The sequence below is a fragment of the Oncorhynchus mykiss genome, chromosome 19 (assembly GCF_057628025.1).
Source record: "Oncorhynchus mykiss isolate SJ-2025 chromosome 19, ASM5762802v1, whole genome shotgun sequence".
Taxonomy (NCBI): domain Eukaryota; kingdom Metazoa; phylum Chordata; class Actinopteri; order Salmoniformes; family Salmonidae; genus Oncorhynchus; species Oncorhynchus mykiss.
In genome coordinates, this window is record NC_143040.1 from 53,264,748 (window position 1) to 53,279,886 (window position 15,139).

General features: G+C 44.9%; 1 protein-coding gene across 1 annotated transcript in view; it reads right to left on the minus strand.

The window, feature by feature from the left end:
- Window positions 1-1,174: 1,174 nt before the first annotated feature.
- Window positions 1,175-15,139, minus strand: part of LOC110498363 (ryanodine receptor 3) — a 96,978-nt gene continuing 83,013 nt past the window's right edge. The window contains exons 74-95 of the mRNA XM_036954899.2: window positions 11,507-11,524; window positions 10,806-10,886; window positions 10,589-10,677; window positions 10,372-10,500; window positions 10,162-10,266; window positions 9,338-9,419; window positions 7,756-9,068; window positions 7,272-7,330; window positions 6,928-7,099; window positions 6,237-6,323; window positions 5,952-6,152; window positions 5,512-5,642; window positions 5,314-5,356; window positions 5,049-5,176; window positions 4,886-4,946; window positions 4,638-4,784; window positions 4,370-4,504; window positions 3,876-4,032; window positions 3,269-3,333; window positions 3,092-3,192; window positions 2,375-2,426; window positions 1,175-2,259 (exon numbers count right to left, since the gene is read on the minus strand). Of these exons, the coding sequence (XP_036810794.2) occupies window positions 2,164-2,259; window positions 2,375-2,426; window positions 3,092-3,192; window positions 3,269-3,333; window positions 3,876-4,032; window positions 4,370-4,504; window positions 4,638-4,784; window positions 4,886-4,946; window positions 5,049-5,176; window positions 5,314-5,356; window positions 5,512-5,642; window positions 5,952-6,152; window positions 6,237-6,323; window positions 6,928-7,099; window positions 7,272-7,330; window positions 7,756-9,068; window positions 9,338-9,419; window positions 10,162-10,266; window positions 10,372-10,500; window positions 10,589-10,677; window positions 10,806-10,886; window positions 11,507-11,524 (3,452 nt within the window). The 3' untranslated portion in view covers window positions 1,175-2,163. The remainder of the gene's footprint in view (window positions 2,260-2,374; window positions 2,427-3,091; window positions 3,193-3,268; window positions 3,334-3,875; window positions 4,033-4,369; window positions 4,505-4,637; window positions 4,785-4,885; window positions 4,947-5,048; window positions 5,177-5,313; window positions 5,357-5,511; window positions 5,643-5,951; window positions 6,153-6,236; window positions 6,324-6,927; window positions 7,100-7,271; window positions 7,331-7,755; window positions 9,069-9,337; window positions 9,420-10,161; window positions 10,267-10,371; window positions 10,501-10,588; window positions 10,678-10,805; window positions 10,887-11,506; window positions 11,525-15,139) is intronic.

The following is a 15,139-nucleotide window of genomic DNA, read 5'->3' on the forward strand; positions in this document are numbered from 1 at the left end:
ATACACACAACATCAACCACTGTTGGGACGTCAGACTGAGACAATTAAACACAAAAGGAGAGAAATGGAAAATTAACATTTAATGCGTATAATTTGTCTCCAGTAATTTAATAGCTTCAACATTATTTTAAATTAGCCAGAGTGGGTTCCTGCTGCGCTCATTATGTCTAATTATTGAAGATTGTTATAATTTCAGGGATTTTGAAATGGTAATTCGCTCTTTAGTAAGCTTCAGTCCATTCACCTAAAATGACTTAAAAACTTGATCAGACATCAACATGTCAGAGGTTGTAAGGCTGGTTAGGGATGGCTGTGTGAGGTTAGAGGGATGCCAGGCTGCAGCCCAGTGTGGTACTGAGGTGGGAGGGACAGGTGGCAACGTGGGTAATATAGATAAAACTCCCATCGGCCAAGGCAGGGAGCCAGCCTGCTTATGTCCTGCATGTCACCTGCACCCTGCTACGACTGGACAGGTACTGACCAACACTACTCTGTAGCTACTAGCTAAAACCTAAAGCTAGGACTGATTATACTATCTTACTAAAAACAAAGCTTAAAATACCTAATGTGGAGACTGAATGTGGTAAACCTTCAAGGCCACCCTAGCTAACACCTAACAGTCAGATCTAAGCTGTAACAGTCAGGTCTAAACTGTAGGCCATGTTGATGGGTAAAGGAGAGCCAGAGGCTCAGCTTCACATGTAGATGATTTCTTGGAAGGAAATGATGCAATGCTTTAAAAAAACTCTAAATCCCCTGATATGAACTCAGAGTGACGTTGGGACATGATGTAGGGGTCAGTAGAGGACCAACTGGACAGTGAGATATGACACGCAAGCTTGCTGTACACTCTTAGAAAAAAAGGTTCCAAAGGGGTTCTTCGGATGTCCCCATAGGAGAACCCTTTTTGGATCCAGGTAGAGCCCTTTTTGGAAATGGTTCTACATGGAACCCAAAAGGTTTCTACTTGGAACCAAAATAGTTCTACATGGAACCAAAAAGGGTTCTTCAAATGGTTCCCTAATGGGGACAGCCAAAGAACCCTTTTAGGTTCTAGATAGCACTTTTTTTTCCTAAGAGTGTAGTTTGTACTGTAGGCTACATACTTTGTCCTTAACAATAGCAAAAAAAGTTTAATCAAATCCTTAAAGAAACACTGTGTGAAGAGACTTCATTTATTGCATTCATTTCTTTATTTTCCCTTCAGAAAAAATGCACGGTTCAGCAAAGTTACTACATACAAATGGCCATACAATAGCAATTTATTTTGTTGTTGTTTTTGTTTCAAGGTGTTTAATAAATTCTGACATGTGATATACTTAGACGTGTGTCATTTATACTCTTTGTACCATGTACGTTTGCAGTTAGGACGCTGCAGTTGGCAAAAAACTCAATACTGTTCATACTTTTTCAAATGAAAAACATAAGCCACAAACAAATGACACTGAACAGCTATCCAGGAAAACTACTGCACTTCCATCTCAGAAAGAAAAACACATGGTTTTGCATAGCTGTGTCGTAATGTAGATAAGGCACTTCATCAGTACTTGATTTAGGCATTTCATCATATAATAAACCGTTCACCTTGTCAAGTCCTCTATATTCAATACTTCATCTCTGCAAGCATGAGACTGTAACAACATCTTAAAAACGTTCTTATATCACATTGGCTCTCTGTATAAATCTGTTCCCCCTATCTTTTGGCATAAGTGTCATTTTCATCATTCTTGAAATATTGAAGTAGTCTTCTTGTGCATATTCGTACGGGCCCAGACTCACACGTTGTCCCATAACCCCACACAACCCAGTGTTTCTCAAAAAGACAAACATTTGTGCAATGGTTTGGGGTTATGTGGAGGAAAAGGCAACACCTTGTCAAAAAACAATGAAAAAATAGTACCAAACTGAAATCAAATGTCTGGGCAGGTTGTGGTAAAATCACTCTCTGTACCAAAGGTAACATGTAGAAGTACATTTGATGTTGATGTGAAAATGGTTATTCCGTCATATGAAAGATAGCGTCTCCCCTCTCCTCTAGTCAGTCTCACACATTTCAAGGAGGCAATAGGCGGTGAATGGTTATCAACCGTCCTCAGCTGTTAAGAGGAAGTGGGAGTGGATCTGGAGCAGCTCTCTGTAGGACTGCAATCCTGTCTGTCAGCACTATCCAAGCTGATCCTCATACTGCTTTCTGAAACAGTCTCCAGCGGGGAAAAAGTCCCATTGCCTCTCCTGGTACATCTTCCACACGTATGACTCCTAGAGGAAGCAGACAGACAAACAGACGGGTCAATATATAGTAACCTTTGGTTCCTGAAATGACAAGCAACATTTTCTCAGGACTAAGGGGACAAAAGGGTGACAAGCTCCATACCTGGCCAGTGTGTTCTGTCTCATCTTTGTTGATGAGGTACATCAGGAAAAACCTGTCAAGCAAAATGGCGAGACATGAAAATGACCACTTATCCACGATCATGGTTCACTAGTATCATTCAACATTCAAAGAGCAACTGACCTTTTCAGAACTACAAATAGATATAGCAGGAGGGAATAAAAGATTCATTCAAGTATAATGTTAGAGTTCTTGATGATCTTATCAATCATCCACGTGTCCTATCCTCAAGCATAGAGCAGCAATCAGATTACTGAGTCTGTCCACGACTGTTAACCAAATCAAAATGTGCGTGAATAAATGTAAGTGAATATCACACAACTATTTTCCAACCAACTTAAACAGCATGAGCTAATGAGGATAGCGTCATAGCATCCTCCAGCTGACTGAGCGGGCAGATTAAGGCCACATGGCTTCCTATTGTCCAGCAAACTCACACAGATAAACAATAGATGAGCATTGAGCTCCTAGAGGGGGAAAGGGTGCTGGCATTATGAGGCACTGCAGGTATTTTTAACTTTGGCACAGATACCAGATACCATCTACTGTTGTGTAAAAGCCATCAATCAGGTGACTTAATAGTAAACAAGTATAAAGATGCAGGAAGACAAAAGACGTGGGCTAATTGATACTTTAGATGAAAAAGTCTAGCTTTAAAGTGCTGGGTTACATCCAGTCTAGATACAGAGGGATACTCACAGGTAGTTGGCCAAGTTGTGCTCTTGTAAGGTGTGTGTTTCAAAGCCGTGAGGCGTCGTGTCAAAGTAGTCATTGCCGATGCCACAGATGAAACATTTGGTCTGAGGAGAAAAAAGATAATATATTCCAAAATTGTCCTCTGCTGACCTGTACTACAGATGCAAATCAGTCTCTCACCTCCATATCCTCTTTCACTTGCTCCTGTTGGTCTCTCAGCTCTCCAAAAGCATCAATGATCAGACCTGCAGCCACAACAACCAACAGTGAACATGTTTCTTCATGGACATGGCAATTTAATACAATTCTCCTTCCCCCGGCTTTTGCATTGCAGTGTAAAATACTTCATGGTTGAACAGCTTCTGACAACAGGAAGCAGCATTACTCTGTATTAAGGTACAGGCTACATCTGTATCTGTCTGTGTGTTCTGGTGAATGACTGTGAGGCGAGTTGACAGTTTCAGTGTGTCTGTGGGAGAGGCATGAGGCTGACTGATTGTCTAAGTCTGAGGTGGAAGAACCATTGGACAGTTTGATACTGTCTGACTGTGAGAGAAACATTACTGTGTAGGAGGGAGTTTGTCAGTCTGTCTGCTATCAGGGCCCGGTAGAGACAGACAGACGTACATAGCTGCACAGCCCTTTACACAGCCCCTTTCTGCCCACAGGGACCAGGGTGACTTTGACACCAGGGAGCCAGAGTGACTTTGACCCTGCTTGGTCTCACCCTGGTCCCCGCGTTGTCTCCGAAACTGCCCTCTGTGAGCCAGACCAGTACAGTATGTACCCTGGATGATAGCCAGCAGGATGACAATGACGAAGAAGAAGAAGGTGATGTCGAAGAGGATGCGGTAGAGCTCGTAGGGGTCGCCCGCAGGGTCTTCTATCTCGTCTCCGATGCCACCCCCTGCCCTCACACCAACATACATGTGGAACAGGTAGCACTGATGGAGGGGAGAGAGACAGAAAGAACAGATAGAAGGTAAGAGAGAGAGAGAGAGAGAGAGAGAGGGGGGGGGGGAGAGAGAGAGAGAGGGGGGGAGAGAGAGAGAGAAAGAGAGAGAGAGAGAGAGAGAGAGAGAGGTTTCAGCCACAGGATAGTTGGAAATGGAATAGGGTTGGAAATAGAATAGGACCACTCAAAAGGCCCCAAACAGGATGGTTAGGCCTTAGTTAAAATATTGTTGAGAACTGGGCTGATGTTTTATAAATGATTTTATTTGTTTTTTTATAGTGTGGCCTCTACATTATGATTTTAGTCAAAAAAATCCAGGAACTCACAGTCATCATGTCGTCACACTTCATATCCGGCTGGTTCTCATCCTCACTTTTGTTGTAAAACTTGCGGAAGAAGTTGAAGGCCACCACAGTGTACAGATACACCACCACCGCCAGTAGACCTACAGTCAGAACCAGCTGACACATAGAGAATACTTCAGGTTACTACCACGATGATATACTTTAGCTCTATGGTTAATACCAGAGTAGAACTAGAGCTCTAACTCAACACTGACCCCTGCTGCCTGGTGGTCAAATGGCATCCACCCACCTGTTTGCCATTGTGGGTGACTGAGGACAGGATGGTCCGGAGGGTCTTGAAGCCCATGGCGATGTCCAGCAGATGGGCAGCGAAGAAGAAGTTGTTGTAGTGACCCAGGATGGACATGGTGGTGTACCACACCAGGTACAAGAACGACTGTAGGGACACACAACATAGAAACAGATCAGTCAGATCAAGTCAATAATGTGTTGTTATCATATACCAAATGATGTTCATTGTAAATGTAGGACACTCACATTGTCTGTAAACACCACACCCATTTTCCAGCATTGATACTTGGTGTCGACAGAGCTCAACCTGTCAAAAGAGGTGGAATGATGTGAATGGTATTGTTTTTGACTTCACTCTGTGTATGCTAACCCGATAACTCTATTATAGGTCACTCTCCCAGGGTCTCACCAGGACACCAGCGATGCCTCCTTCACCACTGTCTCCTCTGTGGGGTTGAAGTCCAGAGCACTCTTATCCAGCCCCAGCAGCTCTGCTATCCTCTCTGCTCCATACAGATCTCCATACTTATTGATCACCTAACAGCAGCAGGCCAGGATAACAAGGAGAAACTGACAGTAAATAGTAGTAATAGTATGAGCATGACCAAGTGGTATTGATCTGGTGAATATAAATTACAAGCCCAACAAGAATGAATTAAATACTGTCTACTTACCTTGCGTTTCACAAACTTGTCCCAGTAGTTATTAGGGAAGGAACTATACAACAGAGGATAGAATATAGAATTATCACATGAAGGATTTACATGAGAGGAAGTTACAAACAAAATCCCTGGTGTAGACAATCAGTCCACAATCTGAATACTACAATCAAATACCAAAGTGATGATTCTAGTTTGTTCTGTTTGACTCACGGGGTGTTGATGACGAGGCGGTCCCACTGTCCTTTGATGTCATCGTCTGACGGCTGCTCTGTGATGTAGAGGCCGTCAAACTCCAGCTTCCTGGCGATCTCCTTCTCTCTCTTGAACACCGTCAGAGGCACCTTGGGGACACAGACAGAGAGATGGAACATTAGATCACAGCTCCACAGGGCACTGTCTGGATATAATACCATTGCACTCTGATGATTACTTCACCAAATACACCTTCAGAAAAAGGGGGGATATGTATTGGTGTTAAATTAGTTCTCATATCACAATATAAAGGATTTTGACCACTTCGAAAAGTGTGATATCTAAGTTTGAATTACTAGTCCATTATAATGATGGTTAATACATCCTCTAGGGATACTATAAAGATGTCGGTGTCGATGAGTTAGTTATCTGTATGTGTGTGTGTTCACAAAATGTACCTTCAGGTAGTAGTATCCCACCACACACAGGAAAGAGATGACTGTGTGTAGTATGGCCAGGAAGCGCAGTGTAGGTGCCATGTAGCCGGTGCTCTCCTGCAGGACAAAATACTCCATCCCACCTTCATCCTCCTCTTCATCAGTACCTCCACCACCGTTCCAGGGGTCTGGATCATCGTCATCCCCATCATCGCCAGTCACCTGACACAACAAACACCCAGTTTATATCCATGGCAGTTCAACAGCAACACTGTGCTCTATTTGATTAGATAGGGTTTGACTTACTTTGTAGAAGAGCAGAATAAAGTTGATGGCGAAAGCAACGAACAACGCTAAGAAACGCAGGTTGTAGAAGTTTCTGGCCAGATAGTTCTGCAAAACACACATGTATACACTGAGTTGCCCTCAGAAAAGCCTCAATTTGTCGGGAATGAACTCTACAAGGTGTCGAAAGCGTTGCACTGGGATGCTGGCACATGTTGACTCCAATGCTTCCCACATTTGTGTCAAGTTGGCTGGATGTCCTTTGGGTGGTGGACCATCCTTGAAACACACAGGAAACTGTTGAGTGTGAAAAACCAAGCAGCGTTGCAGTTCTTGACTCAAACTGGTGCGCCTGGCATCTACTACCATATCCCGTTCAAAGGCACTTATAAATCTTTTGTCTCGCACATTCCTCCTCGAATGGCACAAATACATTATCCATGTCTCAATTGTATCAAGGCTTACAAATAATGATTTAACCTGTCTCCTACCCTTCATCTACACTGATTTGAAGTGGATTTAAAATATTCAATTATTAAGGGATTATATCTTTCAGCAGGATTCACCTGGTCAGTCTATGTCATGGAAAGAGTTCCTAATGTTTTGTGCACTCAGTGTATAGTACTCATACATTTGTGTCATATGCAACAGGACAAACATGAATGTACTGTTGTGATTTACAGGGCTCAACAAAATGGGTGAGTGTGCTCACCAACATCTTGGTCTGGTAGATCTCCAGCCCAGAGAAGAATCTGGCCATGAAGGCCTCTGGGGGCTCTTTCTTTAGTCCCGGTCTCTTCTTGGGGGCCTTCTTCTCCTCTTCTGGTGGGGACTCAGGTGGAGTCTCCTCTTTGGCTTTGTCTTTCTTCTCCTCGTCATCTGGGCTGCAGTTACAAACACACACCCCGTGGGTTCAGACTCAACAAATCAGTTCAGTTTCCACCAGGAGCAAAACAAATGATGATAGGGCTGAGCCTGGTAGGGAATATTGTGTCCACACTGGGAAACAAATCAGGTGCAATCACATCACATCAAGGACTTTATGAGGTCACTTACTCTGCCTTCTCTGGCTTGGCTTTGTGATCTCCATTGGCAGGCTCCATAGTAGAAGCCTCCTTCAAGAAACACATGGAATGTGGTTAAACTACACTCTTACAAAAACAGGTTCCAAAAACATTATTCTGCTGTCCCCATAGGAAAACCCTTTTTGGTTCCAGGTAGAACCCTTTTTGGTTCCAGGTAGAACCCTTTTGGGTTCCAAGTAGAAAAGGTTATATATGGAACCTAAAAAGGTTCTACCTGCAACCAAAAGTGTTCTACCTGGAACCAAAAAGGGTTATTCAAAAGGTTATCCTATGGGGACAGCCCAAAGAACCCTTTAAGGTTCTAAATAGCCCTTTTTTCTAAGAGGGTACAGCTAATTTTTGCACCTAATCATTATGTGACATATACATTACAGAGGCCTGACCTTACACAGATAACCATTACTCTTTTTCTAAGACTGAACATGTGTGATTTCTGAGGAGATCCAGGTACAGACCTTGGCCTTCTTCTGTTTGACGGCAGTGGCTAAAGAGGGGGCGTCGACCCCCACCACTTCACCCATGTCCCCCAGACCTGGCTCGGCTGCGTGCTTGCCCCCCTGGCTCTTGGTTTGAATGTTGAGCAGCTCAGCCATCAGGTCGGCCTCTGCCTTGTCCACTTGGGCCATCTGGACCATCTCTGCAACCGACGATGCCTCGCTCGCCTCCATCTTCTCTGCCTCCAGCACATCGCCATGGATACCAAACTGTGTGGGGTCAGGCATGTTCCCCAGGATGTCTGTAACCTTCATGTTCTTTGCCCCTTCCACCAGGCCCCCACCAAACATGGAGGACCACAAGATGTGGAAGAAGCCCCACACCAGGTTGTAGAGGAAGCGGAAGAGGCCCGTGATTATCTTCCAGAAGAAGGAGAATAACCCTCGAACCATCTCCCTCACACTCATCTTCCTGAAATTCCTGTACTGCCGCCGCATGCTCTTGAAGGTGAGCAGCTGGCGGAAGCTGGACAGGTTCTTCCTCATGGAGACACAGGAGTTTGTGAAGGCTGAGTGAGACTCCATCATTCTCTCCTCCTCTTCCTCCTCCTCTTCCTCCTCCACACTCTGGCTGTCTTCCTCATCCTCCTCGAGACGCTCCACTGAGTCAGGCTCAGAGATCTGGGAGGCCAGTTGCATCTCAAAGATGGTGTCCTCACAGAAGTTGACAAACAGCTCCATCTTCTCGCTTTCCCCGCCCTCGTTGACCACGTCAAAGATGAACTGTCTCTTGGACTCTTTGACCTGGGGTTTCTCCCACTGCGTACGACTGGACTCACTGATCTCAAAGTAGACCCTCTCGATGCGCTTGGCCCCGCCCATGATCTCGATGCGGCCCAGGTAGGGCTCGAAGTAGTTGATTACACTCTCAGCCAGGTCCAGGAAGGTGGCTAGACGGGCGTCGTGAGGCATGTGTTCTGATAGGTTGGTGAGCAGGACCGCCACGTTAAAACCAATGTCCTTGGCCGGTTCATGAAAACGTTCAACAAACTCCTCGTAGTTGAACATGTCGTTTTCGTCAGCCTCAACGCAGGAGAGCAGGAACTCAATCTCTGACTGGGAGTACTGCTTCTGGTTCTCCATGGACTTCTGGAACTCCTTCTTGGAGATCACTCCCTTGCTGTCCGGGTCGTACTCCTTGAAGTTGTCCGAGGAGGTCAGGTCTTTGAGTTTGAGGAACATGTCGAAGAACTTGAGGATCATCTCTACATTGCTGGAGGACTCCACCAGGGTGTCCACCATCTGTTTGCCAATGGTTCCGTTGACAACATTACCTGTAGGAGGGTAGCGAGGGTTACTAAAGTTTAGGACATACAATACAAAGTACACAGTAACCATAACACAATCTGCTTATTTTGTTGTCAAGGTAGATCGTCTAGATGTTTGATACCATGCAAAATCAGTTCAAGCAAATACATGTGTTTACAGTTTTAGGGATAAAGGATCAAATGGTTAGTAGCTAACTCTGTTCTATCAGTGTCATCTGATAGCCACATTGTGTTCCATGATGAGTCACGACTGAGATAAAAAGGTGTAATAGAACCTTCCAGAAGGGAGAGCATCATCACAATCATGTCCTTCTGCAGGTCCAGCAGCTCCTTCAATAAGTCAATCTGACTTGAGTCCTGGGGGGACAGGAAACAAAAGCAACTTTGAGACACATTCTGCACCCAATCAAGGTTAGTGCCGCTCTGTCAGGGGCCAGTCCATTGCTAATATCCCAGAGCGCCATTTGGATAGATCAAGGCCCTCTGCAAGCACTGGGACCCGCTACTGTAGGATTTGCTAGGCCCCAGCCATCCATCAGCACATGGCCTAATGTCATTCTGCTGGGCCAGAGCAGATGGCTGGGAGGGGATGACTCGTTTTGGACCTCCCCAGCATGCAATAAATCTGAGGAGGGACTTTGATTAGCTTAATCAAAACGCACCCGGCAGCCCTGTCAATCTGGTCACTTGCAAACAGCCCTGCCCCTCCGGATAACCCTGAGATAAGCCGAGGCGGTCTAACGGTCCGAGAGGTTTCATTCTGATCCCACCTGGGTTATTGGCTACAAAGCACATCCAAGGTGTCTTGCTGTGGGAGTGATGGATCACATAGCCTTCACAACATTTCAAATTAAGGCAGGGAGAAAAGCCTGTCACCAAGGCATGCTGCAGAGAACATCCCTGAACTAAGAGGGACCTCTTGTGGCAACAGCTGATTGGTAAGAAAGTCAGGATGTGAACTCTCCATCCACATACAGTTTGATGTTGTATCACACTAACCAGATGCTATTCAGTTTCATATCTGAATTGATAGATCTAATATTGAGCCACTGGTTGACAAGGAGTGAGTTGATTAGAAAATGGTCCTTAGTTGTATTACCTGTGAGAGCTTCATCTGCATATTGGCAAACACATGCAGGAAGCCCACCACTGCATCCCATAGCCTGCTGTGGGCCAGACTCTGCTGGTTCCCAATACACGGGCCCTGGGGACACACAGAGAAGATATCACTATAGTCAGGACGATAACCATGATTAACCATACAATGCATTCCTGTCCGTAAAGGTTAGTTTCTTCCAGCTTGTGTTACCTGTATGTACTCAGTGAGAGAGTTGAAGATCTGCTTGGCCACAGCCAGGGCTTTGGAGAAGTTCCGCTGGCCAGCCTCATCCATGATGTCTTTCCCAGAGTAGTACCAGTAGAAATCACTGATGGATTCCTAATATTGGATAAATCAACACAGGACAATATAAACAGACGCTACACAATAAAGCATATAGGGAGTGAGGGCGGGGATAGTATTATACCTGCAGACGGAGCAGGTAGTCCACAGTGCTGATGATGATATTTACTGTGGTTGTGTTCCCTGTCTGAGTCCGCAGGAAGTTTTGGAAGTCTGAAGAAAGGGAAAGGGGGTCAAATGGAAAAAAGAGGATCCCTTTCAGCAGAGTACGGTAATGATATATATTGAACATTGTCACAAGTACGTACGGTACGGTGTTCTGTGTAAAGTGTTGGACATACCGTTGTTGTGTCCCTCGCAGAGCAATTGCAGAAACCTAAACAGATCCTTAGTGAACTCATCGTTCTGCAGTACCTTGGAACCTGGAAACAGGAGATGAGATTGACGACTGTCCCCTTTGGTTAGGAGGGGGCTAGAAACCAGATGACCCCCCCAGCTTGATCTAACACAAGCTTACACCATGGCCAGCATAACTTTCACTTCCCTACAAAGCTGCTGTATAGTCCTCTAGCTCCTAGACTAGGATACTTTGTCATGAAAGTCTTATGCTCTCTATGAGACATTCATATCACTTTGACTTGATATACATACTGGACAGAGGGAGGGATAATAGGAATAAAACTGAGCTTTGTTGCTCGGTCCTTCAGATACAAGCAAAGCTTTGGACATTTTATTCTTATTACTAATTTACTTTATCAATTAATATTGGTTAGTAATATCAATATAAAAATAAATAAAAGTTTCCACACACAACAAGCAGACAAGCAGTAACTTTGTATAGGAGAGAGAGGTAAGAGTCAGTTGGGTCTAAAGCTATGGCTTGAACAATCAGACCAATATCTTATTGAGCATGCATGTGTTCCTTCAGATCAGAGCAGTAGGTTATTATCACATTCCAGACTGAGGGGAGGGGGAAGAGGTGGGAACTGGACGAAGAGCAATCAGGATGGCGAAATGAGTAGAATCTAAACCGTGTATTTACCCCGCTCACTCACGTTGACTGCGACCGATGAGTTAAAAAATGATAAGAAGAAACAAACAAACAAAAAAAGCAGACATAAGCCAAGGAGAAGACATTGAGTTTCAATAAGAAGTAAGGAAGAAGAAGAAGAGATATATCGACATCATTTTAGGCGTTGGACATACAGTAGACATGCGGTTAAGAGTCTCAGGTAGGTAGGTCTACAGGTTCTGATGCAGTTTGCCAGGACGGGTGTTAGACGGGGAGTGAGAATCACTACAGGACTGCAGTCCCCATCACATATGCCTGGTTACATGAGATGGGAATGAGCTGGAGTATGTATGAGAACATAGCCATTTACTGTATGCGCTCCATTAGATCCAACAGCTTCTACGGTGGGTAATTTACATTGTGTATAGATCTGTTGTTTTGGAGTTGGTGTTTTTTATCTTGTTGACAGACAGTACTCGGACATCACGTGACTGAGGAACATACAGTGGCACAGGTTTACCTGCCAAATGAACACAGACACAACGGGCCACTTCATTTTGCATGGCCCGGTGCCCCGGGTGGTGGAGATTTCACTTAAGGACCAATGGAATGGTGTAAAATGTGCAATCTCTGCCTACCCGGGGAACCGGGCCATGCAAAACGAACTCGTCTAGTGACATATGTGACATGGAGATGAGCTTTTCCATCACAAACAAAAGAGCGAATGTGGCACGCTAATTCTGTATCATGTGGCTGTAATAGCCCTATCACAAGCCTTCAAACACAACAAAAAGACATGGGCCAATCATTAGCTGGTGGGTTGGACATTGGCTGACCAATTATAATGGCAAGGGGTGTATCCTTATGGATTGCTGTTATTGCTTGTGCATAAGGTTGTAGGAATTACTAGCCTCCACATGCAGTTCTGACATAACATTACCTTTGTCACTATGGAGTAGGGTACAGTAAATCTTTATTAATGAATTACGTTTCTCTACGGGCAGATTCAGAATGGACAACAAGGTGTTAATAGGAACACATTGACCACTGGCTGTAGCACAAGCAGTAAGAGCAAACCACATATAATCACATTAGTGGAATAATGTAATTTTAGACTGGTTTCGTCTGTGAGCATTGATTGGTTGGAGATCAGAAGACAGGTGACTTGTGACCCTGTGGCTGGGTGGGAGGAAGGGGGCGGGGTCAGATGAAATCAACATGGAGTAACATGGAAATCAACATTACCTACTTAACATTTATATGTTATACTTGTGTAGGGTTTTAGACACTTAAGAAATGTGTATGGAGCATCATGGGTCAGCATTTGACAAGAGCACCAAGTGGACTTGACTCTCAAAAGTAAGAAAATAAATTGTCATCTTATAATCAAACAAATCTACAATTACTTTCCTATAACACTAAACATTTCTTTCTGTGTGTTGACAGGAGAGAGAGAGGTTACAGTGTATATGTCTGTCTGAGGTAGTGTTGACAGGAGAGAGAGAGGTTACAGTGTATATGTCTGTCTGAGGTAGTGTTGACAGGAGAGAGAGAGGTTACAGTGCATATGTCTGTCTGAGGTAGTGTTGACAGGAGAGAGAGAGGTCACAGTGCATATGTCTGTCTGAGGTAGTGTTGACAGGAGAGAGAGAGGTCACAGTGCATATGTCTGTCTGAGGTAGTGTTGACAGGAGAGAGAGAGGTCACAGTGCATATGTCTGTCTGAGGTAGTGTTGACATGAGAGAGAGGTTACAGTGCATATGTCTGTCTGAGGTAGTGTTGACAGGAGAGAGAGAGGTCACAGTGCATATGTCTGTCTGAGGTAGTGTTGACAGGAGAGAGAGAGGTTACAGTGCATATGGCTGTCTGAGGAAGTGTTGACGGGAGAGAGAGAGGTTACAGTGCACATGTCTGTCTGAGGTAGTGTTGACGGGAGAGAGAGAGGTTACAGTGCATATGGCTGTCTGAGGTAGTGTTGACAGGAGAGAGAGAGGTTACAGTGCATATATCTGTCTGAGGTAGTGTTGACGGGAGAGAGAGAGGTTACAGTGCATATGTCTGTCTGAGGTAGTGTTGACAGGAGAGAGAGAGGTTATAGTGCACATGTCTGTCTGAGGTAGTGTTGACATGAGAGAGAGGTTACAGTGCATATGTCTGTCTGAGGTAGTATTGACATGAGAGAGAGGTTACAGTGCATATGTCTGTCTGAAGTAGTGTTGACAGGAGAGAGAGAGGTTACAGTGCATATGGCTGTCTGAGGTAGTGTTGACAGGAGAGAGAGATAGGTTACAGTGCATATGGCTGTCTGCGGTAGTGTTGACAGGAGAGAGAGAGGTTACAGTGCACATGTCTGTCTGAGGTAGTGTTGACAGGAGAGAGAGGTTACAGTGCATATGGCTGTCTGCGGTAGTGTTGACATGAGAGAGAGGTTACAGTGCATATGTCTGTCTGAGGTAGTGTTGACAGGAGAGAGAGAGGTTATAGTGCACATGTCTGTCTGAGGTAGTGTTGACAGGAGAGAGAGGTTACAGTGCATATGTCTGTCTGAGGTAGTGTTGACAGGAGAGAGATAGGTTACAGTGCATATGGCTGTCTGCGGTAGTGTTGACAGGAGAGAGAGGTTACAGTGCATATGTCTGTCTGAGGTAGTGTTGACAGGAGAGAGAGAGGTTACAGTGCATATGTCTGTCTGAGGTAGTGTTTGCAGGAGAGAGGTTACAGTGCATATGTCTGTCTGAGGTAGTGTTGACAGGAGAGAGAGAGGTTACAGTGCATATGTCTGTCTGAGGTAGTGTTGACAGGAGAGAGAGAGGTTACAGTGTATATGGCTGTCTGAGGTAGTGTTGACAGGAAAGAGAGAGGTTACAGTGCATATGTCTGTCTGAGGTAGTGTTGACAGGAGAGAGAGAGGTTACAGTGCATACGTCTGTCTGAGGTAGTGTTGACATGAGAGAGAGAGAGGTTATAGTGCACATGTCTGTCTGAGGTAGTGTTGACAGGAGAGAGAGAGAGGTTACAGTGCATACGTCTGTCTGAGGTAGTGTTGACATGAGAGAGAGAGAGGTTATAGTGCACATGTCTGTCTGAGGTAGTGTTGACATGAGAGAGAGAGAGGTTATAGTGCACATGTCTGTCTGAGGTAGTGTTGACAGGAGAGAGAGAGAGAGGTTACAGTGCATATGGCGGTCTGAGGTAGTGTTGACAGGAGAGAGAGAGGTCACAGTGCATATGGCTGTCTGAGGTAGTGTTGACAGGAGAGAGAGGTTACAGTGCATATGGCTGTCTGAGGTAGTGTTGACAGGAGAGAGAGGTTACAGTGCATATGTCTGTCTGAGGTAGTGTTGACAGGAGAGAGAGAGGTTACCGTGCATATGGCTGTCTGAGGTAGTGTTGACAGGAGAGAGATAGGTTACAGTGCATATGTCTGTCTGAGGTAGTGTTGACAGGAGAGAGAGGTTATAGTGCACATGTCTGTCTGAGGTAGTGTTGACAGGAGAGAGAGAGGTTACAGTGCACATGTCTGTCTGAGGTAGTGTTGACAGGAGAGAGAGAGAGAGGTTACAGTGCATATGGCGGTCTGAGGTAGTGTTGACAAGAGAGAGGTTACAGTGCATATGGCTGTCTGAGGTAGTGTTGACATGAGAGGTTACAGTGCATATGTC